This window comes from Dunckerocampus dactyliophorus, chromosome 15, assembly GCF_027744805.1.
Source record: "Dunckerocampus dactyliophorus isolate RoL2022-P2 chromosome 15, RoL_Ddac_1.1, whole genome shotgun sequence".
Taxonomy (NCBI): domain Eukaryota; kingdom Metazoa; phylum Chordata; class Actinopteri; order Syngnathiformes; family Syngnathidae; genus Dunckerocampus; species Dunckerocampus dactyliophorus.
In genome coordinates this window covers 10240626-10266475 of record NC_072833.1, presented here as the reverse complement: position 1 = coordinate 10266475, position 25850 = coordinate 10240626, and the positions used below count along the sequence as shown (strand labels likewise).

The following is a 25850-nucleotide window of genomic DNA, read 5'->3' as shown; positions in this document are numbered from 1 at the left end:
CCATAACACTCCGACAGATTTTTCCGCTCCTAACGGAAAGCTAAAGCTGCTGTGTAATGGTACAATTTAGCTGCTTGAGCATCACGGTGTAGTAGTTAGTAACCAATCTCGAATAAATATGCCAGACTATTTAGGAGACGACCAGAGGAAAACAAAGGAAGAGGACAAGGATGACTCCCCAATCAGAGGTATATTTTAAAACGCCTTTAACCTACCAACGTTCTTTGTTGAATAGTGTGAGTGTGAGCTATTAGCTGTCTGGCTAGCTCGGGTCGTTAAAGCAAGTTATGTTTTGCTTGTAAATAAGACATTCAATTGGCGTAAGACAGCTAATAAGTTGCTCGTTGCAACAACGCGTTCAACTTTTATTTTCAAAATGTCCATTTGTAAAGTTTCTTACAGCTCAGTAACCGGCACACAAACGCAAATTCGTTGACGTTGTGTACACCATCTAAGCTAGGAGTCATAAGCTAAGTTTGTCCAAGAGCCAGTGGACACCAAGAACCATGATGCTATCGTAAAGTAAAATTCATATTGTATCATATTATTTAATGTATTCATTTTGTGTTGTTTTAGCCATTGTGAGTTTAAAAATATGATGTGCAAAAGGGCCATAAACCTCTGGGAAATAAAATAATCATGCAAACCCTATATGAATTAAGACTTTCACATTTCCCCGCAGCAACAGACTTCTTATTATTTCTTAGTTCTTATCCAAATGATTATCATGGTTGAGCGTGTTAAGGCAACATAACCAAATAGCGTTGACATTAAAATGAATGCAGAGCAGGTTAGACTTAGACAGACTTTATTGATCCACAAGGGAAATTGGTTGGTTACAGTAGCTCAATTGCAGAAGAAGAGAAACACTCTTAAATAAAATGCAGTGCAATATGAATAAAATATAATCAAATAAAAAGAATATTAGATTGGCATATTTACAAGTAGTGTGGAAAAATATATAACGAAATACAAGTACATTTACACCGTATACAAGGGAGGGCAGACATTACAGCGCAATAATTGTTGTGAATTATCTTTTACAGACAGGTGAGGCATTGTAGCGCTGGCTGGCGTGTGGAATGAATTAAGTCCTGTAGCGTTCACTGTGGGAACGGAACTGGAGGAGTTAATGTGGGGCGGTCTTGCATTTTCACAATAAAATGAGCCAATGCAATGGATCAGGTGGAAAGCTGCGGTGGGCCGAATGTGGCTCATTGGCTGCAAGTTGACGTTGACTGAGCTAAGGCATTTATTGATTGACGCGATTTGTTTTTTGAGACACGGAGAAGGGTAGGGTGAAATAAGATGTGCTTCCTCCTACTCATTTTAGCACGTTGAACTGTGCAAAGGTGTGACATAATGTTACCATGTTGAGTTTGCAACAAATAAACCCTACCCATCTTTGACACAGCTTTGGATGAAGGAGACATTGCTTTGCTGAAGACCTATGTAAGAGAACAGTTACTTCCACAAATAACAAGACATGATAGAAGTGTTAACTGTGTTTTAATGCCCGTCTTTGTCTTCTAATGCCAGGGTCAAAGCACATATTCCAGACAGATAAAACAAGTGGAAGATGACATCCAGCAGCTGCTTAAAAAGATCAACGAGCTTACAGGTGAATGATGCACCCATCTGGATGATGTTATATTAGAAACAGCTAATATGTGGCAGTTGAGTTGTACACTGTATGCGCTCTAAGATAATCCCTCAACGAGAAACATATTTTTTCAGACTTTTTAGCCCATATGTCTCCAGCAATATCATTTCAAGCTTTTATCTTACCAGGTATCAAGGAGTCAGACACGGGGCTGGCACCACCGGCTCTCTGGGATCTTGCTGCTGACAAACAGACTCTTCAAAGTGAGCAGCCGCTCCAAGTTGCTAGGTAAATGTATTTCTTTACACTGTAATTGGGTGTGGAGTAAAGCCTTTTTAAAAATTTGTGACTGTATTGTGTGTTTGAATCGGTTGCAACAGATGCACAAAGATCATCAACGCAGACTCTGAGGACCCCAAATACATCATCAATGTCAAGCAGTTTGCCAAGTTTGTGGTAGACTTAAGTGATCAGGTGGCCCCGACTGACATCGAGGAGGGCATGAGAGTAGGGTGAGAAATAATTCAAATGTATAATTGATCACTAGATGCGCATACAGTGTTTCCCCTACCAATATACCTAGCAGATTCATGGCTTTCTGTCATCCACTTGTAAATAATTAGCTTTTCTATGGTAGCTTAAAGGAAAACTCGCATATGAAGACTGAATGTAACTGTAGAGGTGCGGTCGCTTTACAGCTGGATAAGCCGCGCGCGTGTGGGATGTAAACACTGACATATCGTTTGGTTTTCTCAGTGTTGACAGGAACAAGTATCAGATCCACATTCCTCTGCCGCCTAAAATTGATCCAACCGTCACCATGATGCAGGTACAAACACACCAGGCCAACCCCAAAAACGGTGCCTTTGTTGTATTTCAAAGTGCTTATTGACGAGTGTATGTACTACAGATGCTGGCACGCTGAAGTAGTCCTGTTTGCATTGTCATGTTGTAGGTGGAGGAGAAGCCTGATGTTACCTACAGTGATGTCGGTGGTTGTAAGGAGCAGATTGAAAAACTGAGGGAAGTGGTTGAGACCCCCCTGCTGCATGTGAGTTGTTCACGTAACACTCCAGATGTAGTGGTGGATTCATGTAGCTTGTGACTCAGCACACACGTTCTGTACAGTGCAACCCGTTTAAGTCGACAACCTGTCTATGTCGACCAACTCGTAGAGTCCCGGTCCAACCAACAACTAACAAAATGCACCCATTTTAATGTGTGTGGTTTTTGATTGTTAGCCAAGATTGTTAGCCACCAGAATAAAGACTTGCGCATGTACGAAAGCGTTATCATTGTAGTCAAGACATACAACAAAAGTATCGCAGCAGCTCTGTTAGATAAGAAATTCCTTTCTCACACATTTTCCTGATGTCCAAAGTTGCACGTAAATATGCAAATGTTACGTCGACGTCAGTCAGCCAGTCTATGGGGCATCGCCATAATCTGCCCTACATAGACGTACACTCCCACAATACTGCTAGCTTTGTTTGCATCACATTGCGCACCGCTTGTGCGCAGGCTACGGAATCTCTGAATTGACACGAAAGACGGCCGCTGCTTTAACGGCACTGTAGCGGTCTAGCGAGCTAACTAGTTAGCCTCCAATTGATTTATTGTGAACTAGAACAGGTCTAATGGCTGACGTAATGCAGGTAATGTCTCATCAGTGTAACGTTACCGACACCTACTAGTGACCAGAATATTACATATGACTTGTCTTTCAATATCATGATGTCATTTATTAATACATTTTTGAAAAACCACGACGTAGCGTGGGATGACTTTATTTTATTTTTAGACCTAATAATGTTGTAAATCCGCAGATTGTCTGAAACGTTTAGTGGGAACCCTAAAAACAACAAATGCATGTTGAAGAAGGTCAGCTTAACTTCATTACATCTTACCGTATTTTCTATGTGTGCCAGCTCACTGCAGAAATCATTTTAGGATAAAAACAACTTGTAAAAATAAACATAAATTATAAATTTGATACCGTCCGTGCTATCGATACATTCGATATTTGGATTGATCCCTTCTGTGCTTCTAGTAGAAGCATAAACCAGGTTTTAATCCGTCTTTAATCGGTTTCGATCACCAGCCGGAGCGGTTCGTCAATCTGGGTATCGAGCCTCCAAAAGGCGTGCTGCTGTTCGGGCCACCTGGTACCGGGAAGACCCTGTGCGCCCGCGCTGTGGCCAACCGCACCGACGCCTGCTTCATCAGAGTCATCGGCTCCGAGCTGGTGCAGAAGTACGTGGGAGAGGTGAGCGCACAGGACGGCAAAATCCTATCTAATATCATATCTATCCCCATCTCTTTTACCATGGGAATGGTGATGGATGCAAGTGTGTTTCTTTGTGTGTCTTCAGGGAGCCCGCATGGTGCGTGAGCTGTTTGAGATGGCCAGGACCAAGAAGGCCTGTCTCATCTTCTTTGATGAAATCGATGCCATTGGAGGTGACGCTCGTTGCACATGACTTGATTACGGCTTGTAGCTGTGTGCCAGTTTGACATTTCTTCTGTGTTGTCAACCAACCAGGCGCACGCTTCGACGACGGCGCCGGCGGCGACAATGAGGTGCAGAGGACCATGCTGGAGCTCATCAACCAGCTGGATGGCTTCGACCCCCGCGGCAACATCAAAGTGCTGATGGCCACCAACAGACCCGACACCCTGGACCCGGCCCTGATGAGACCCGGACGCCTGGACAGAAAGATCGAGTTCAGCTTGCCGGATCTGGAGGTGGGTTCCGTAGTGTGGGCTGCTCCAAAGTGCGGCCCGGGGGCAATTGGCTGGACTGCAGCTTGTTTTTTTGGTGCTTTCTAAAAATACTATTAACTCATTCAATCCCAGCAATTTTTCAAAAGACAACCCCTTCAGTACCGGCCATTTTAGATGATTTTGACTGATTGTTTTCAAGGCACACAGTGCTCAATGGCCATATAAACATGGAACTTACCAGAAAAAAGATTAGATTCCCGTCTTTCATCAGAAAAAAGAAGTTTTCTACCTTTTTCCATTTTTTAGTAATCAACAGTAGAACATAGGTAAGTTTCAGGAAAATATCAGTTCCCGACTAAAAAAAAAGGGACAAAGTCATCATTTTGTGAAAAGATACATTTCAAGCATAACTTTCACTGTGACGCAAATATTTGTTGTTTCTGTGACAGCTAAATTAGCTCAACTATTCCGACATAAACAACACAAAAAAGGGTTGTTTCACATCAAAATCATTATTTACAAACACAACACCATGAACTGTTTATGATTTTCACATTTGGAACTGAACTGTGTGCATGTGCATGCCTTAAAATTTCCCTACAATGCGTAACCTTCTGCACGCTACACTCTTCCACGTTCTTCTCCTTCCTCCTTGCTGCCATGTATGTTTTTTTTCCATTCAAATTCACATGCCAAGAGCTTATCAAATGCACTTCTGCCACCTTGTGGCCGTTTTCATGGCTTCAAAGTGTTCTAAAAGTGACAGTCATTAGTGTGCAGTCGCATTGTTGCCTCTCACGCGAAAAAAACATCAGACATTTAAATACATCTTTGGGATCGGCCAATTGGGTTTATGAAAACGTCTTGAATGAGTTAAACAAGCCGTCACTTCTTGTGAGAACAGCAGAATTTTACTGTTGAGTTTCAAATGAAGGTTAAATGCATATATTGTCATTTACATTCACAGGGCTCGTACAATCCAAGACGAAGGTGAAGAGTCGCAAATAATGGACGCACCCATAAAATCCCTAAAAATGTTTAGCATATAGTAAACAGTATTGTACTGACAAAACATGCAGATGCTTGCAACATCATGTCTTGTCACAGCATCTTCCCGCTGGAAAATGTTGAGTGAATCAACTTGTGAGACAGGGCCCGCTGCTGGATTAGCATTTTCCCCTGAAGATGGCGCCATCAAACCACTTTCTATTTAAATTACCATAAAAAAAACAACCCAACAACAAACAATTTAAAGCAGAGAAAAGAAATCGCAAATATTGGGAGAGCGAATTCCCTCTCCTGTGTGCGTGTTTTGCAATAGCAGGGATGGACTGGACGTTCATCACCCTGAGTCCGGACATTCCATTGAATGTTTTTCCTAAGCTCTTCCACTTGTTGTTTTGTGCTTCAGGGTCGCACACACATCTTCAAGATTCACGCTCGCTCCATGAGTGTAGAAAGAGATATTCGCTTTGAGCTGCTGGCTCGCCTCTGTCCCAACAGCACAGGTGAAATGAACCACTGTTCCACACTTACTGCAATGTTAATGTTGTTATATCACCAATGTTTAATGTTGTGTTTTGTTTTGTTTTTTTGCTAGGTGCCGAGATTCGCAGCGTGTGCACAGAAGCTGGCATGTTTGCCATAAGAGCTCGCAGGAAGATTGCCACAGAGAAAGATTTCCTGGAGGCCGTTAACAAAGTCATCAAGTCCTACGCCAAGTTCAGCGCCACGCCCCGATACATGACCTACAATTAGGTTCTCCCGCTTTGGCTGTTTACGTTGACCAAAGCAGCGAACCGAGTCAAGAAATATTGTCTTTTTGTTGTCACTTAAAGTTTATTCCAAATGATAGTCCCACGTTTGTTCTTTTAAAAGTGTCATTACAACGGTTTCTCAAAAAAAGGGAAAAAAATTGTTTCAAAAATATTGTAACAAAAGTTGAGTGGTTAGCATGTTGGCCACAAAGTCAGGAGATCGGGAAGACCTGGGTTCGAATCTCCATTGGGCATCTCTGTGTGGAGTTTGCATGTTTTCTCCGGGTACTCCGGTTTCCTCCCACATTCCAAAACCATGCATGTTAGATTAATTGGTGACTCTACATTGTCCAGAGGTATGAATGTGAGTGTGAACGATTGTCTATACAGTATGTGCCCTGTGATTGGCTGGCAACCAGTCCAGGGTGTACACCGCCTCTTGCCCCAAGTCAGCTGGCATAGGCTCCAGCATACCCCCGTGACCCTAATTAGGGTAAGAGGCATAGAAAATTGATGTAACAGAAGTTACCTCAAGGCACTTTACACATTAGGTAGGTGTATCATCACGCTCATAAATGGAGAAAAAAAACTCCCTCTGGGGAAGAAAAAGGCTTTGTGGGGCAGCTGTCTGTCTCAATCGATCGGGTTACGATAGAAAACGCAGTTGAGTGATCGATGGTAGATCAAGTGAGAAAACATGAAAAAATGCTATTCTTGACCCTTCGGATTTGGGAACTAAAGGAAAGGTCCTGATCAAAGATGACGCCAAAATTCCCGACTGTCCTGTAGGGTGTGAGTCAGAGCCCATCTCAGGTGGTGCATCACTTGCAACCTAGTCAGTTTTTTTTCCAGTTTGATCTGAAAAGAATAGTAACATAATGTTCTTATTACCATACCATGCTTAAGTTGACAAAGAGGTCATTTCTGTGAAAAAATGGCTATGAAAACACAAAAATAAAATTGCACAAATGGAGGAAATCAACGTAAAAAAAAAAAAAAGTGCCATATGTTCAAAAATCATTTCTTCACTTTCTGTCTCTTGACAGTAAAGTCACAAGTAAACGCACAAGCAACGGCTATTTTCAATTTAGACAACCGCTTATGTCAACGTCAGTCAGCCAGCCTGAGGGGCGTCGACATAAACGGGTTACAGCAAGCGGCCTGCGATGGGACGTTTGCAGGCGTTAAACCAGGGGTGTCCAGAGTGCGGCCTGAGGACCGAACGTTAAACATGACACGGCACACACAATCACTATGCAACACTGCAGTAACAATACATAACATCTGTCCGAAGCTTCAATCTGATCCTGACAAGTCTTTATTTCCACCCTGCATTTGGGTTGTTTTTAACTAACGATGGAGCGCTTCTATGACAGTGCAAACAGAGCATTCACCAGTGCAATAATCCATCTATTCCATGTGAACCATCTTCACTGCCCTCCTGTCGGATGACGCGTGTCGTGGCATCGGGCGGGTAGCGAGTGTTGACAGTACAACACGGCGTCATGAAGGGTGGGGAACACCATCTCAGGGCTGATGGCTCCGGAGAAGAACTCCAACTCATCCAGCTCAGACAGAAGACTTCCTAGTTGGGCCAAACAAAAAAAAAATTGATACCAGTTACAGTATTTCCTCATATTGTTATTCTATACTGTAGATGCCGTGCCCCAATTCATGGTTAGTTTGCATGTAGCGTGTATAAACCTCTAGACCACCAATATAAGACAAACCATCTTTTTTAGACTGTTTTTCTATGGGGGGGAATAACGTCTTATATGTGGGTCAATGTGGCATAAACAATGTAATTAAATTAGGGTGGTCAAAACATTTTTAATCAGATGAATTATGGTTTTCAAATTAATTAATCATGATTAATCACCATGTGCAACTATGTCTAAAATACGCCCAATTCTACTGTATTTTGTTGAAAGAAACATAAATGACAGGTATGTACGTATTAACAGCGCTAAATTGATTGAATATTTAAATTAAACTAAAAGATAGCACAAGTCTGACAACCTATTCGCACTAGTTTCTTTAATAGCATTTGTATCACACTTTAACCGCGTCATTATAAGCAATCAGAGGTTGCGTTTAAAGACGGCATATCATTGGAGATGAATTCAGGTTTTGAGTGTATTTTCTGGCATTCCAGAACATACTTTTAAATGCAGTAAATTGTACGTCCGCATCAAGAGCTACAAAGTGAGTGATAAGAATATCCACTTACTGTTTTTCTTTGTGTTTGTTTACTTAGACCACACATACACGCATAATAAAAGACGTTGTTCGGAGTGTCCGTGCATGCATCTCGCGGTCGTCTGGTGACAAAGAGGAAGTGTCGTTCCCGTGACGAAGGGACGAGAGGCGTGTTTGGGAGTTGGAGATAGAAATAATAGATCAAGTATAAGAGAATAAAGTCATAAAAGGGCGTCACCTGCTGTGTGACTCTGTGGGGAGGCTACACTGCGCCTCTGTCTGTCGTCATAACAGAGAGGCATGGCTTGCCATGATACATATGCGTTAATTACGCAAAAAAAATTTATCCAAATTAATTAAATAAATTGGTTCCCCCAGCACGCTATTTTTGACAGCCCTAAAAAAAAAAAAAAAAAAGTATAAATAAATATACATCTTCTTAATTTAATGTATTAAATGTAATAAATGTATTTTCATCATTACATACAGTATACTTGTATTAATTAAATTTTAAAGACTTTGAAGAAAATGATTTAATATTAATTATTATTATTAAATAATTTCTTAAAATAATGAATTATTGAATGAATTACTAATGAGTTCAGCTTTTGTGTATATGTATGTATATTATCTGTCTCGACGGTATACAAAGACATACTGTAAGGTAGTTACTTACTGTTGCAGCCAGCTATGACAACCTGGACATCCACTGCTGCATATTCCTTAATTACCTGCGCAGGTAGATCATGTCTTAACGGCTTCATACAGACACTGATATTGCAGCAATACAGTATATTGAGGTGTACTTTTCTTCCAGACATTTTGCATGTTAACATAAGTCAAATAAGAACCTGTTTGATGGCTTTGGCTCCCACAGAGTCAATAAAGCTGGCGTGTGTCCAGTCCAGGATGATGGAGTGGACGCCGCTGCCAGAGTGAAGGAAGACGGCCTCCTCAGTGTCTGACTCGCTCGCTCCCTCTCGCAGCTGGCCGTTTCTCTGCTCTTCCGCCACGTTGTAGGACAAAACCTCATGGGTGACACCTTGTTCCTTGTCCTAAAAAACAAGGACATCATTCAATTCGGGTTGTGGTTATTCATTCAGTCAGCCTTTTTTATATCCTTCATTACTATAGCAACATCAGAATTTAGAAATACACAGTAGATGTATATACTATAAAAGATACTGTATATATACAGTGGCGTGAAAAAGTGTTTACCCCTTCCCGATGTCTTATTTTTTTTGCATGTTTGTCACTAAAATCTAAATATTAGTCAATGACAACACAACTGAACACGAAATGCAGTTTTTAAATTAAACTTTTCATTGTTAAGGGAGGAAAAAAAATCCAAACCTACAGGGCCCTGTGTGGAAAAGTGATTGCCCCCTAAACCTAATAACTGGTTGGGCCACCCTTAGCAGCAACAACTGCAATCAAGCGTTTGCAATAACTTGCAATGAGTCTCTTACAGCGCTGTGGAGGAATTTTGGCCCACTCATCTTTGCAGAATTGTTGTAATTCAGCCACATTGGAGGGTTTTAGAGCATGAAGCTCCTTTTGAAGGTCATGTCACAGCATCTCAACAGGATTCAGGTCAGGACTTTGACTAGGCCACTCCAAAGTCTTCATTTTGTTTTTCTTCAGCCATTCAGAGGTGGACTTGCTGGTGTGTTTTGGATCATTGTCCTGCTGCAGAACCCAAGTTCCTTTCAGTTTGAGATCACCAAGAGATGGCCGAACATTCTCCTTCAGGATTTTTTGGCAGACGGCAGAATTCATGGTTCATTTATCACAGCAAGTTGTCCAAATCCTGAAGCAGCAAAACAGCCCAAAACCGTCACACTACTGCCACCATATTTGACTATTTGCATGATGTTCTTTTTATTTTTACACCAGATGTAATGGGACGCACATCTTCCAAAAAGTTAAACTTTTGTCTCATCAGACCACAGAGTATTTTCCCAAAGGTCTTGGGGATCATCAAGATGTTTTCTGGCAAAATTTATACGAGTCTTAATGCTCTTTTTGTTCAGCAGTGGCTTTGGTCTTGGAACTCTGCCATGCAGGCCGTTTTTGCCCAGTATCTTCCTTATGGTGGAGGCATGATCACTGACCTTAACTGAGGCAAGTGAGGCCAGCAGTTCTTTGGATGATGTTGTGGGGTCTTTTGTGACCTCCAGAATGAGTCGTCGCTACGCTCTTGGGGTCATTTTGGTTGACCGGCCACTTCTGGGAAGTTCACCACTGTTCCATGTTGTCACCATTTCTGGATAATGGCTTTTACCTGTGGTTCGCTGGAGTCCCAAAGCTTTAGAAATGGCTTCATAACCTTTTCCATGCCGATAGATCTCAATTAAGTTCTCAGTGAAGTTATGTTTTAACGGGGGGCAATCACTTTTTCACACAGGGCCGTGTAGGTTTGAATTTTTTTCCCCCTTAATAATAAAAGGTTTCAATTAAAAACTGCATTTTGTGTTCAGTTGTTGTTGACAAATATTTAAATTTGTTTGATAATCTGAAACATTTCAGTGTGACAAACATGCAGAAAAAATACCAAATACTTTTTCACACCACTGTACAGTATTATGCTGTATGCAGGGACACCTTTTACATACATTTCAGCATCTTAGAGTGTCAGATTTCTGCAGCCTTTTTGACAACTGGAACTCCAAAGTAATGCAGAAGCAGTATAACACATAATAATAACATAGTAACATAGTAATTCAGAGACAGTTACATTACAATGAAGCAACTTTGACAGTAGGAATGATGATAATAATAATAATAGTGAAGTGTAATACATACTAGATGATATTACATTGTGTTTCTCATGATGCCCTTTGCAGCATCCTGCATATTTAACCAGTGCAAACATGTTACACATAACCAGATGCACCGAAAGTATATAAACAAACAAAAAGTCACCTCAACATGTCCCTTTAGGGTCAGATTGATGTTTGCCTTCTCCTTTTGTTTTTTCTTAGCTTTTCTCGCAGTTTGTAAGTGTTCTGGGTTTACACCTGTCTGTAAAAAAAAAAAAAAAAAAAAAGCATGTTACAGATAAGTTCCAATTACTATTACAGCGTAGCCCAAAATTGGGCTTGAACAGTACATGTATTCACGATCTGAGGCATACCGATTCCCCACACGGTGAACACTAAAAAGCAACAGGCAGAATGTAAAATCACTGCCTTAGCACTGTTGGTACTTAGAGTTATATTGTTGTAAACTATTATGTAATTTCATATTTGTTTATAAATATGAAATGTTTTTGAGAATTTTACAGATTTATTTCCTTTTAATTTATTTATTATATAGATTCATTACCTGCCCATAGTTTGCAGTTTTTTTCCATTCTAAAAAAATCATTAAAGTTCTGTAAAGTTGTTTTCAACCTTTAAAAAGGTTCCACTGTTTATGAATGGTTAATTTCTCTGATGTCCTGAAAAAGGCGTAACATTTTGTAATGTAGATGCATTTGACTTTCTGTTCACACACACACCACTCCAACAGGTCCAAGGTACCAAGGATTACCTTCTCTTTGAGGGTGCTCACGTAAAGGTCACAGTTGGCAAAGTAGATTGATGAGTTGGACTGGAAAATCTTAATCCCCTCACATTCCATCGCCTGGGAACAAGACCAAGCACAGATGGTGGGAACTTGCTATTCTGAGTTTCCATGACTGGTCTTTCCTAGTCTCTCCGACTAACCTCTTCATATTCATCCACATCATAGTACAGCCCTGTGCCAGAAACACCACCAAGGACAGCATTTTTTGGCCTGCAGAAAAAAACAACAACAACAACACAGATTAAGCATGCACCTTGCATAGTGGAACCAGTTTAAGTCAAAGCCCCTTGGACTGGCTGACTCACGTCAACATAAGCGGTTGTCAACGTAACCAAAGCCAAAACTAGCCATTGCTGCATCTACTTGTGACTTTGTCCTGAGACATGAGGAGAATGGGTGATGGTCTCGCATTTTATGTCGACAAAAGCGCTGTTTAGCAATAAGAAGAACATGGTGGACCAGGACTTGATGCGTTGGTCCACATAGACAGGCTGTCGACTTAAACAGGTTCCACTGTAAAAGTGGATATCGTAAATAATGATCTGGGCCAGGTTGTTCAAAACGTGGTTATTTCTGTAACCACTGGTTAATAGTGCTCATATGCTAACCGGTTAGCTAACGGCGGGTTAAGGATTTAACTGGTGGTTAGGGGTTAACCAGTGGTTAAAATAACCAAGTTTTGAACAACCGGGCCTGGGCTGTCAAATTGGAAACACAAACCTCTGCGTTCTATAGATGACTGTCAGTAAGGCAAATGCAATGGCCAACAGGAGGCCATAGTCCAAGCCTAACAGCAGAGATGCCACAAAGGTTATCAGCCAGATAGCCTGATAAGAGGGGGAAAAAAATGGTTCTGAATGTTTTCCGCTATCTGTGGCCTCGTTGCACATGATTTTAACTTTTTCTACTGCACTACAATTGTACTAACAAGAAAATCTGCATGCAAATTCCTGTCTAACACTGACCAGTTCAATCTTGCTGGTTCTCCATAGTGCTGGGATGTCTCTGAACTGTTTGAACATGCCGAGTAGGTTGACCATGATGATGGCACCCAAGGCAGTCTGGGGAACAGGAAAAAGGAAAATAGTGCTGCTAACAGGCCAGACGGAATCAGTTGGACAGTTGATTATATCCTATTCTACACTATACCAATTATTCCCAGAAGAACTGATTTCAGTGCTTTAAATGCAACATCTTATACAGTCTTACTATATCTTGTCAGAAAATGGTAAAAACTCCATATACCGCACAAGCCCCGACTCCACTCACCTGTGGGAGGGGCTCAAAAACAAAACCGATGGCGACGATCACCAGCAGCACCAGGAGAGATGCCAGAAGTCCTGCAATCTGAACATCCACAAAACAATTACATTTTGCACCCTTAGGGATTTATTTGAACTGCGCTTTTTGTAGGGTGGAATGGTAATACAACATACCTCTTTGATGATTTTTAAAATCAAGAGTTTGATTTTATTTTTGAATTTCTGTAACTTACACTGGGCCCAAATGCTTATAACCAATTTAAATGAACTCTACCAATTCCGCCAAAAAGAGTTGTCAATATCCAGCCAGAATTATACCAGAAGCTTGTTGATGGCTGCAGAAAGTGTCTGGTGGAGGTGAAACTGGTGGGATACATACGCCCCGCCACTAATATTTGGTTAAATATCTCTTAGACAGTTTTACTACAACCACACGCTTTTTGGAGTCGCCTACAAGCTTCAGCGTTCATTTCAATTGGCGGGTTTCCTGGAACGGACCCAACTTTTAAGCAAGTACAGTCCATAAATGTGGTATAGTGTTTATTTCAGGCTTTGGGAAGGCCATTCCACAAGATTAATGTTAACCAGTGATCATTTACTATGTACAACTGTTTGGATCTTCAGTGGTTTGTCTTCAAAAGACTTTCCCATCTTGTGTGAATCTATGATTCTTCTTAGATCTTCACTGATCTCCTTGAACTTTCCCATTGAGGTGCCATCAATGAGTGATGACACCTTATTTATTTATTTATTTAAATATACAGTCGTCCCTTGCTACATTACCGTTCAAATATCGCTTCGTCACTCTATCACGGTTTTTCAAAAATGAATGAATGAATAAATACTAAAAGCTTGGTGCTAAAAGCTCTAAAGCTAAAAAACTATACCGCTGCTCAAAAACTGGTTTTCTATGCTCTAACTACAAAAATATTCCAGTTATTATTATTGAATCCTACTTCGTGGAAACTCACTTAACACGGTCGGGTCGTGAACTAATTTACCGCGATAAGTCGGGGATGGCTGTACTGCCAAAGAGAAACTACTAACTGCAGTCAACCATGATCCCTAACAAGAAGTTTATAGAGCTTGGCCATGTCAAGTTCAAATATACATTAGTACATTCTGGAACTTTCAGAGCCACTTATAAGGTGGTTATCGGGTGACCCTATGGATACGTTTATTCCTGTATGCATAACTTCTGAGCAGGGTAAATTAGAGAAAAATCCTCAATAAGTTCAAACATGTGCATGCAATTTTTGTTTTTAAAAATCAGTGAAGATGTACAGTAGGCTGTACAAATCATTCCATTCTGGAAAAAGAGCTATTCAAACAAATCAAAAGGGCCCCAAATGAATAAGAGATTCATTCAATTCCTTGTAAAGTTCTGACCGGAGCTGTATACAGCGGGACATATGACAGTGTACTGTGTGTGAGTGTGTGTGTATTACCTGTGTTTTACCCCCTGTGCTCTCCTGCACAAGGCTCCTCGACATGGAGCAAGTGATGGTGAATGTTTGGAAGAAAGAGCCGATGAAGTTACATAAGCCGAGGGCTATCAGCTCCTAAAAGCAAAGCTAGGTTTAGTCCCAAAGGATCCATGTTTACATCAAAATCAATTTCATCAATTTCAAATCAAGATACTATATATTCTTTATTTATTCATTTATTTAACAGTTTTGTCTGTTTTTACTCCTGTCTTTATCCATGAACCATTTTGCTGGTCCTCAATAAAGACACAGGTGAGCTGGAGCCTATCCCAGCTGACATTGACAGGCTACACCCTGAACTGGTGGTCAGTCAATCACAGGGCACATAAAGACAAACAACCATTCACACTCACATTCATACCTATGGACAATTTAGAGTCTCCAATCATGACGTGTGTAAACATGTGATGTATTTTATTGTAACTCTGTCTATTGTAAGCATGTTTTAATGAAACCAAACCATGACCATCTAACCAATAGCTGACCATTGTCGCGCTATTAATAAAAAGACATGTTGATTTTTGTTGCATTTAAGACATTCCAACTTACCTGGTTACTATCCACACTGTAGTTGTGCTTCAGGGCGAAAATTTTGGCCAGAGAGATTCCCATGGAGAAGCCTACAATCGCAATAGCGAAGGCGTCAGTGACCAAACGAGGTAACAGAGAGAACGCTGGAGCAACTGGTGGGCTAAGCCTGAGAACACACAAGAGGACACGTAGGAGGACACGCACCTCATTTGCACTGGTATAATGACACAGCTCCAGAATGTGACATAAGAGCCAGAAACCATGTGGGCCAGATTGACTTGCGTTATGGGTTATACAAACACATCCTGTTCCGAAAACAAAGAAGAAAAAAAAAAAGGTCTGCTAAAACTACAGCTGCACGATTGGAGACAATGACTTGACTACAATGTACAGTATCACACCAAGCATCCACCAAATGTTTATGGTATCTGTAAACGTTTATGTACAATTAACCAATCACGTTCCAACGATAAGGGCAGCCTAACCAAACTGTGGAAGGTGTTTAAGTTGACACCCCTCGGACTGGTAGACTCACTTCGACACAATCAAAGCTAGCCATGACTTCAACATTTACTTGTGACTTTGGCCAAAGACATAAAGCGAATTGGTGATAATGAAGGATTTTTGAACCTACGGCAGTTTGTTGACATGTTCTTCCTCCATTTGTGCATATTTTTGATTAGATTATTCACTTTTGATATTTTACACTCTTATCAAACAAAGCTGTTGTGGTAATTTTATTGTACGTATTGATAAATAAAGCTTTCGTATATGCGCAAATCTTCCTTACGCTGGTTAACAATCTACAAAACTAAACAATGAATGGTTGTATTTTGTTAGTTGCTGTGGTAGAATCCAGGTCAATACTGCCATGGTTTTATTTTAAAGCTTACTCTGCACTGAACAGGAAGTCACTGTGTGCATGTTTTAATGCTGTGTCACTGTTGTCGTTCACGCTGCTTAGCCATAATGATGAAGTTAACAATACTACAACACATGACGACATAAACGGACCCATTTTTCCCCTTTTATCTCAACAAAAGCAGTTGACCCTGTATGTCGGCATTGGCTTAAGTGGGCACTTTTTAGCAAAAAGAAAAACTCGTTGGACCAGGACTTGATGGCCGACATAGAAGCGTTATTGACTTAAACGGGACTGACTTAAACGGGTTCCACTGTAAGTGTTAACTAACCGAGCAGATAGACAGCTACTACTCAAATATATTCCCCCTGGGAAACAACAAAAACAACAAAAATATGTGACCTCTTACCCAGTTGGTATCTTCCCAACCACATCAACCTTATAGACATCTGCCAATGCCAGGCCATAAGAGATGCCGATGGACACAATGACCACAATAAGCTCTCCAGGAATAGGAATGGGTATTTTCTTCTTAAAGCGCTCATTCAGCTGTTTGACCACATATAGAAATACAAGACACACGAGGCCCAGGATGAGAGCAGCGACATTGGTGCTTGTTATGTCACCGAGGACTGCCTTGATGCTCTGCGATGAGAGAGAGGATGGCAACTTTTAACAAAAACACAATACTGTACTGTAATGTAAAAGTTCTATTTAAACTCACATAAACAGCTGAGAGAATCCCACTAAAACGCTTTGTCTTCACTCCGAGCAGGTATTTCAACTGAGAGATCACTACGTGCATGGCGGCGGCTGTGGTGAAGCCTCGCACCAGGGGCTCTGTGAGGTAAATCGCCACAAAGCCGAACCTGAGAAAACCTAAAACCATCTGGCAAGAAAAAAGGGCAGCCGAGTTACTCCATTTTAGTTGAATAAATATGATTTTATTTCAGGTTCAGATTGTGTTGTTGAGCACGATCAGAAGCTGTAGAAACATTACTGTGATGTTCAAAACAAATACACAAGTCAATAAAGCTGACGATAAAGCTGTCATACAATCTTTTAAACATTAATTAAAAATGACTATCCACACTCTCACGTCAGACTTGGGTGGATACTTTTGATCTGTGTTTTGTCACATGGCCACATTTGACCAGCGCAACAGTTTCAGAGCATGAGACACAGCCGTTTGGCACTGGATTCTGGAAGCATGAACATACAGTATATTGGTCCGTCCGTCACTTTGAAATGTTTAGTTTTCTCTGTCAACCTTTTTTTTACTTTTATGAATGCCGTGGTTCTGTCATTCACTTCTCGGCAAGTAAACAAACGATTTCATTGGCTCATTTTGAGTGACGTCCACGCATTTGCCGTCACGTAACTGCAATAACTCAAGTGATTGCGCTCGCAATCTGCCGCTGCAATCGGTCCGAGAGCATGATTATATGATATTATTGTTATTATATTATAGTCCCCATTCACTTTAATTGATCGTGGGTCGGTAAAAGGCCATCACTGAGTCCGCATCCGGACCGAGGTCCGCCATTTGGTGATGGCTGACACAGACAGATGGTTGACAAACAGGCTCCACTGTAAGACTACATATTTTTTTTTTATTTGGTTTCCTATTTTGAGAAACCTTTGTCATATAAAGAAATGATTTTTCAAATACTATCTTGGGACTATAATGTGGAATAAACTCTTTATTTTTAAGTGACAACACAAAGACAATATTTCTTGACTCTGTTCTCAGTGCTCTTCTATGTAAAAAGCCAAAGAGGGAAAACTTAAATTGTAGTTCTGGGCATGGCGCTGTTGACATAAACAAGACCCACTTCAATGGGTTCCACTGTAGCTGTTCCCAAATCCACCCCACCCTATGTACGCTTACCTGGATGATTCCCACAAGAAATGTGAGCACCGCAGCCACTTGGACCCTCCTGTCAAGTACCGCATTCACAGTGGCGGTCTCGTTAGAGCTATTGGTAGACGGCATGTCAAACATAGAGTCTGGAGCCTCCCTGACTGCTACACTTCCAATCATCAGACTTATAACCGCAAAGGTGCCTGCAGAATACACAAAAAAACAGACTTATGGGGTGCCATCGGGTGAGCCTACCTCTATGTCCTAAGGTGAGATTTGCATGCAATGAAAAATGTGTCTTCAGACATTTCTTGGCCAAGTCATAGCCTTTCAACTTGTGTGTCTTGTTCAGTGGTGGTCGGGTTTCAGCCTCTCTCACCTTGGTCATGTCTCTGAGCACTGAACACCATGTACAGTACTTGTGGACACTCCAGGTAGATTACAGTTCAGGAATATGACAGCACTGGAGGAGAATGGGTTCCTGGGAGCTTCACGTTTGATTTTTCTCAAATATTTGGCAGTTAATTTGCATGTTTTCACCACACGTTCCTTGCGACACTTTTGTGCACTTGCAACAAAACATTTAATGGTTCTGTGGTCACGTCCTAATATCTTGGCAATTTCAAGAGTGCTGCATCTCTATGAAAGATGTTTTACAGTTCTTGACTTTTAAGAGTCTGATAAATCTCTTTTCTGGCCCATTTTGCCAGAGGAAAAGAGGCTGCCTAATAATTGTGCACACCTAATAAAGCCACACCCTCCCTCAGTACACACATGCACATTACCTGGTATGCTTAAACCCAATAATCATTCAAGTTTATCCAGCTTGGGGTTGGAAAATATGCATATATTATGGCCATAATACTGACTTGACTAATAATTGTGCACACAGTGTTTTAAGGTTTTCATTTAACTTCACAAGAGTTGCTGCTGAGCTTGTTAACTCCCTGTACTTTTTGTTGTGTTTGAGCTTAAAACAAGAAGAAGTTATATATGAATGTTACTTTATTTACTGTGAAAACATTTCAGGGAGCTATTTATTGAAGTTTTTATTCAACTTCTAAAAAATGCTTCTGAGTCTAGGAATTCCATGCTCTTCTGGAGCTACTTTTCAATTTGTTTGGTTAAATCAGTGCTTCTCTAATAGTGAGGGGGCCCCCCCCCGGGGAGGCCAGGGGGTTGTGTGAGCGTGTAAGGCAGGGAGCACGGTACTTTCAGTGTTACTGCAGACTTGCCAACATGTACAAATTGATCGTACTCAGCATGCAGTTTGACTCTTGAATACTCTTGCATTTTGCTGCATTTCGCTGGTTTCGGCTTTGAGTTCAGTCTGCACAGTACATATCAATAACATTTCTGTTCCCTGGGGGGGGGGGGGGGGGGGGGGGGGGGGGGCATGAGAGAAAGTAATTAAGAACCACTAGGTTAAATAAACATGCTTTAGGCAGTTAAACAAAGTTAAGTGTTTGTATAGTCAACATTTTTACGCCAATTTTTACACTTTTACTGCAAATATCGGTATCGGCCCTGAAAAACCCAAATCGGTCGATCTCTAATTAAAATGAACTTATATAAATTATAATAAATGGATTGCTCACCAACGGATACGTGTCTGGACGTGCCAAAGAAAGTGTAGAGCAGGACTGGGTAGAATGAGGAGTAAAGACCATAAACTGGAGGCACACCAGCCAGCATAGCATAGGCGAGACCTGTGGTCCAAAAGAGAGATAGCGGGGGTAAATAAACTGTAAAGTTCTATGAACAAAAACTGGTCTTACAACCTCTGAGGGAAGGAGATACCAAAACAAAAAGCAGCTGGGTGCAAAAAGCAGCACCTCGGGAGTTGGCAACAGGCCCCAAAACATCATTCATTGCAACTCCAGATGAGTCCAAGCTTAGCTCAAGTGCAGACAGAAGGGTGCTGACCTTGAGGGAGCTGCACAACTCCTGTGCTGAGACCCGAGACCACATCGTGGAACAGGTATTCTCTGACCGGGTAGTTTGGCAGCCACGTGAGAATAGGCAGGAAGCTCAAAATTGCCGCCTTTGCCCGCTGAGACGAACACCTATAACAAGAGAAGAGAATTTATTTTGCATATATTTGTCAGAATAAAACATAGAAAAAAAGCCCCCCATTACAGTGGGCAGGGCAAACACTGATCTGGGAACAGTCTGTGTTCAACTTTTGAGGTTCCAGAGTGCATAAAATGGAGAGTTTGGGTCATGTTTGCAAGTTGGAAGAATATAACCAATATATAATTTTATAACACACAATTTCTAGTTCTTGACTTACTGGAACCACAGTGCCAGCTTCTGTCGGAAGGTGGAGGTTCTCTCTTTGCGGTGGAGAAGCTGTGATCTGAGGTGGGCTTCATTGTAGACTGGACGCTCAATCATGTACATCTGTAACACGTCCGTATGCTCTTGCTCCTGCACTACCGACAGTTTTCCTCGCTCCATTCCATTTATTTCCTGCCCGTCCTCATTCCTTTGACACATTTATGAAGGCAAGGCTTTGTCTTTTTTTTGCTTAGAAAAAGGTAACAGAACATAGAGTACATTTGCTTATTTGGTGCAGTGAATTCATGCTCGGCTTTCATTGGGTTGTAGATCAGTGGACATCACAGTGGACCCAAAAGTGTTCCCTGTGGGACACCATTGCTGCTCATGCAAACTCGATAAATACTTTATTAATCATGTGACCAATGGTATGGTATAGCGCCATATTAATATAACTTAAAACAGTTGTGCTACTGATATTCAAAGACAGGTGACATCCACAAGTTTGCTAGTTTGCTCGTTAGCTAGCTATTGAGGCAACATTGAAGTGACATAAATCACTCTCAAGGTTTTTTTTTGTCTTTTAACACTTTATAATATAAAAAATGTGGTAGAAAAGGTAGATGGGTCTTACCTCCTCTCCTCCGGCGCTTGTGAGAATGCTGCCGGCGAAACGTGAACTTACACGAATGACCTTTTGAGCTAAAGTTTAACTAAACGTACTGCGATCAGACAACAGTAAATATGCGCACCGCCATTTTGCGCAAGCACAAAGATCCTCTCCTCAAGGCAATGTAGTACTCGAGTGTGAAATTAACCTCTACTTCTGGTCTCCGTGGCTTATCACACATGTGTCGCCTTCGTGTTCGAAAAGCTTATCGGTCGTGGCTACTTTTCCACTTGGCTGTACAGCTGTTGCATAAATGCTCTGTTTGAATATGTCTAATCAATAAGATAAAATAAATAAATCCCTTACGTTTCTCTGCTCACAATTCTTAGTCGAGTAAGAGCTCTTCCCTTGCTGGTCCGAGGCAGGAAGCCGGGTGACGAAATTGACGTCAAAGAAAGCGTTCGCATTTTTTTCCAAAATTACAATTTCTTCTTATTATTTTTTTTTTTTTTTACATAGTTTTCAGTTGTCACATATATAACAATTTGTTTTATTTTGCTACAGGAAGCACATTCCTATGGAAGCGACTAATGCTGGACCTGTTGCAGTTGTAAATGTTCTTTTATATTACTGTATGCAACCACAGTGCATTGCTGCTAATCTGTGTGGTAGATAGTTTCCACAGTAATCTTTACGATTGATCTCTCCAGAGATGTAGGTCACAGTTAAGACACCATTCATTGCTGCGATCTTTATTTGATGAGATGACTGACACAACAGGACGGGATCGGCCAGTGTCCTAAAAAAACATGTACATCATTTATGATTTATTATTGTGTTGAATGTAAAACATAAACTTACAGTATATGGACAGTGTGGCATTGACATTGTTGGAAGTTCATGAATCCAAACTCGTGGATGTACATGCTACTAAAACCCTTGATTGATCCGTTTTGACAAAGCGTGGCAAGGCACTGCACACAACACCATGACAAGAACAGACACATGATTTTAAAGCTGATATTTTAAGGTAAACTTGCTACATATTGCTTCTACATACTGCTGTTAGCCTCCACAGACGGCTCCTTCAGAGGCACAAGGGTGTGCTACATTGTGTAACTCAGGTAGTCCAAGATGATGATGATGTTGATGCTGCAGTCTTTATGACCTCCTTTTGGTCATATGCATTTTTTACTGTATGGTTTGGTATGTTACACACATTCCTTCCTCATCATGTGTTCCATAAGGGTGTCCCTCATGTCTGGACACAAAAAGCATATATTATACAGTTGTAATAAAAAATAAATACATAAAAAAATAGGAATTGAATGTATATAATATAATATATATAAATCGTAACTTCTTTTTAATTTGATTATATTTTTATTACTATTTTTAAATATATATTTGTATGAATTTATTTTTTTATTTTTATTTATTTTTATATTTTTATATTTATATATTATATTTATTTTTAAAGGGACCGTGTGCAACTCGCTCCAAATTAAATTTTTCTAAACCAAAAAATGTAAAATGTTAGTAACAGTAGTTTAAAAGAACAGACTGTACAAAACAAAGTCCATATTTCTCACAATTCTTCCCATGTGGAACACACACGTAAACAAGGTGGCCACAGTGCTTAGTCACGGAAGAAGATGCGGATGCGGAAGAAAATCCGAACGATCCCTTTAAGTAGCAATTAAATTCATCTTTTTTTGTATAATGTATGTATGTTATATGTCCAGACACAGGCACCCTGTACAAAGTGATGTACTTCCAACGTTTTACATGTCATTTAATCCTGCAACAACAAAAAAATAAATAAGTGTAAAGCAATGTTGGGCTTGGGTAAAAGTGATTGACTCACACATAGACACATTTTCTGCTTCTGTGTGTCTGAAACACATTTTCTCAATTTAGCTATTTGTGCTCTTCTTTAATTGTATTTTTACAATAAGCCCCGACCAATAAAAAACAAGCTGCGAGCCGCAAAGGCCCCCCCAGCCCCCCCGGCTGCACTTCGGACAGCCTTGCCGTAACCCTTTTGAAATGAATAATTAAGTGCATTCATTTATTGTGCGCTTCCCTTACGAAATATGGGTGGGTTAGCTAGACCTGTGAAAGCAAACTCCACCCTTTACAATTGCGGACTGCAGCTCACTTTTTATTGGTTGACGGCACAGTCTAAAAATATAATGACTAAAAAAAAAGTCAAGTGGAAAAAAAGAGCAAAAAGCAGCAGAAAAAGTTGACATTTTGATGCTGATAAACATAAAGCTGACATGCAGCTGTTTTTTACTTTTAATGTGTACAACTTCTTAGCATACTGGATTGGTTTTAGCCTTTTTTTTTCTTTTTTTTTTCTTTTTTTACAAAACTGAAAATAAATATCAAAATCGTATCATTTGATGCTTCAGTATGTGGCCCTCTGTGACAACATTTTTGACACCCCTGCTTTACTTCAAAGTATAATAAGAACGAAGAAGGAACACTTGCAAGTTGTACAGTAGTACAGTAGTAGGGCTGGGCGGGTCGATCCAAATATCGATAGTAGCGATATTAGTATCTGTATCAGTGTGGTGAGATCGATATTTTTTACAATTCTCTTTTGTATACTTTCACAAATATGTGTTTATTGTCTTGTGTTGTTCACATTGTTACATTGATGATATTGTTCTATTTATATATATTATTTACTTTTACAAACTAAGGAAATTTGTTTTTGGACACAGGAGGGCTTCGGGGGGAAAAGCCAAAGCATTTGAATGAGAGTTTTGCTTTTGTCTACTTATTTTGCACTATTCATTTTAGATATTTTTATTTATAAATAATATTCATTTATTTATATATACGTATATTTTACAGTATATATTCGACTTATTAACAATTCTATATAATAAAAGGGAATACTTGTATTGTCTATATTGTTGTATTTTGTTCGCAAATAAGTTTGCGGAAAACAATATTTTTTTTGGCTAAAATCTTTGTCCTGTGTTTTATTGTGATTACAGTCATGAACAACAAATTACATGGAAAAAAAATCACAAAATCATTCAATGGTCTTGAAAAATGTTCAAATAAAAATGACTGGTATTGGTATCTATGATACTAGCCTTGTATTTACTTGGTATTGGCTTGATACCAAAATTTGCTCTATTTCCCACCCCTGGTGGATACAGAATGTGAGCCTCAATACCACTGAAAATGGAGAATACATGTATCATGGCCCGTGTTCACACTTTCCAACAAAATGTGGGATTAATAAAGTACTATAAAGTACTATACTACTACAAAAAGTCCATTCAATATTATTTGTGTTCCTCCCATGTGTGTTGTAAACTTAGTCGCTAAATACTAAAAACATTCATCGATTAAAAGTCTATTACAGTGGAACCCGCTCGACTCCACATTCCTCAGATTGGCTGACTCACGTCGATATAACCGAAACTAGCCATTGCTTGCACATTTACTTGTGACTTTGGCCAGAGACATAAGGAGAATGGAAACCTACGGCAGTTTGTTGACATCGTTGTCCTCAATTTGTGCAAAATAACATTTTTGTGAATGGTGGAAAAGTCTGCCACGAAAGAAGAAAGCACCGTTGGTCCTACGCCGAAACTCTGAAGGTTAGTCCATTTTGATGTAGCCACAATTCCATTTTTGCAAAAACACGTGAGCGATCATGATGAAGTTAATAATACGACAACATGTGTCAACATAAACAGAACAATTTATTTTTCATATAAATGATCCCTTTGCATCTCAAATTTTATGCAGACAAAAGCGGTCCGATCACGTATGTTGACACTGACTGAAGCGGACACTTTTTAGTAATGACAAGAACCCGGTCGATCAGGACTTGACGAGTTGTTCAACTTACACGGGTTGTCGACATAAACGGGTTCCGCTATAATGTGCTCTTCTGGACCGCCAATCAGTCATTGCGGAATAAAGGGAGGGTAGGGCCACTTGTGCTCCTCATATCAAATCCCTGAGAAATGTTATTATATATATATAAGAATCCATTGGCCAAGGAACCAGGAAACTGTGCTCCCACTCTCTCAGGTTCCGGAAAGAGAAGATAGGTGGATGTTTCACAGCAACACAAAGATTTTAGGAGTCAGTGTCGAGGCCGGTAGGAACCATGGTATCTGGGGTAGAGAGGAGTGTAGTGGGTAGAGTGGCTGTAGGATGTAGTGCCAGAAGAGCTGTAGTAGGTGGATGAATAACTGTGGGGGGAAGGTCCGGGATGTGAAGAGGAGTAAGGAGAGGGTGAGGAGGCAGTGTGATGTACTGAAGTTCCCGTCAGTCTGGAGAAGGGACGAGTTCGGGTTGAGGGGCTCCACAAGGGGCGCCGAAGCCCCAGCATTGTGGAACGATAGGGAGAGGAAGGGGCAGAGCCTGTCTGGTTAGGCTTGGGTGTGGTTTGGGTATCTGGGGTGACATGTCTTGAAGCCCCCGAACTACGGGAAAAAGGAGAAGAAATGTTGAAACTATAGGAGTCAATCGCAAAAGTTCGCACACCGAGGGTCCACTTGGAGGAAGTCAGCCCCTTAGGGGTTGAGGACGGGGCCTCTAAAGGTTGAGGTGGCGAGGCAATGGTTGGTGATGACGGACTGCGAGGGAGTATGCGTGACTCAGGTGAGCCCGAGGCTGTGGCACCTGCCGTGGATGTGGTAGCAGGATCTTCAGACTCAGTTGAACTAGTAAGGCAGGATGCGGAGGGACTACTGGGAACCAAAGCTGCACTGGAACCTTTTGCCAGGTCAGTGGTCAAAGCTGAGGCTGGGATACTTACTTTGGAAGGAGTGGACTTCCTGCGGGTCAACCTGCTCCCACGATTGCGGTGTGTTTGCTCTTGATCGAAGGCCAAGTCCTCAAGACGCTGGGTGAGGGCCAGTTTTTGCTGGATGGCCATTCGCAGGAGAGAGTTCAGTGTCTTCTTTTCATCCTCAGCAGCTGCCAGCTGTCTCTGCATCTCATCCAGCTGGGTTACATACTCGTCGCACCTGAGGAAGGCACAGTGATAGAAAATAAAAGGACCAAAGACCATACTAATTAACCTGTTAAAAATCGCAGTACTGGGAGCTGCTGGATTGTG

General features: G+C 40.8%; 3 protein-coding genes across 9 annotated transcripts in view; 1 reads left to right on the top strand and 2 right to left on the bottom strand.

Moving 5' to 3' along the window:
• Positions 1–7: 7 nt before the first annotated feature.
• psmc2 (proteasome 26S subunit, ATPase 2) lies at positions 8–6181 on the top strand. The gene is made up of 12 exons (XM_054799859.1): positions 8–188; positions 1415–1452; positions 1540–1621; positions 1792–1891; positions 1984–2115; positions 2360–2432; positions 2559–2654; positions 3705–3869; positions 3976–4063; positions 4146–4348; positions 5739–5835; positions 5928–6181. The coding sequence occupies exons 1-12, from the start codon at positions 119–121 to the stop codon at positions 6083–6085; spliced, it is 1302 nt and encodes a 433-aa protein (XP_054655834.1). The 5' UTR covers positions 8–118; the 3' UTR covers positions 6086–6181.
• Positions 4638–21125, bottom strand: slc26a5 (solute carrier family 26 member 5). 4 transcript variants are annotated; one of them, XM_054799854.1, is made up of 19 exons: positions 20774–21112; positions 20153–20388; positions 19786–19925; positions 19458–19568; positions 17887–18062; positions 16720–16884; positions 16405–16640; positions 15152–15299; positions 14564–14677; positions 13123–13200; positions 12819–12914; positions 12574–12680; positions 11994–12063; positions 11818–11910; positions 11209–11307; positions 9135–9338; positions 8960–9014; positions 7479–7669; positions 4768–6942 (listed from the first exon to the last, which is right to left on the bottom strand). In XM_054799854.1, the coding sequence occupies exons 2-18, from the start codon at positions 20356–20358 to the stop codon at positions 7515–7517; spliced, it is 2253 nt and encodes a 750-aa protein (XP_054655829.1). In that variant the 5' UTR covers positions 20359–20388; positions 20774–21112; the 3' UTR covers positions 4768–6942; positions 7479–7514. The 4 variants fall into 4 exon arrangements, with proteins under 4 accessions (XP_054655831.1, XP_054655830.1, XP_054655829.1 ...); XM_054799855.1 differs by having other exon boundaries at positions 4767–7669; positions 20153–20347; positions 20774–21113; XM_054799853.1 differs by having other exon boundaries at positions 4768–7669; positions 20774–21109.
• A 41-nt stretch (positions 21126–21166) lies between these two features.
• The window catches only part of LOC129194633 (protein bicaudal D homolog 1-like), a 29010-nt gene continuing 24326 nt past the window's right edge, over positions 21167–25850 (bottom strand). For 2 of the 4 annotated variants that reach the window (XM_054799849.1, XM_054799850.1), the window contains exon 11: positions 21168–25758. In XM_054799849.1, coding sequence (XP_054655824.1) covers positions 24870–25758 — 889 coding nt within the window. In that variant the 3' untranslated portion in view covers positions 21168–24869. Of the gene's footprint in view, positions 25759–25850 lie in introns of all 4 variants that reach the window. The other 2 variants (XM_054799852.1, XM_054799851.1) reach the window with 2 other exon arrangements.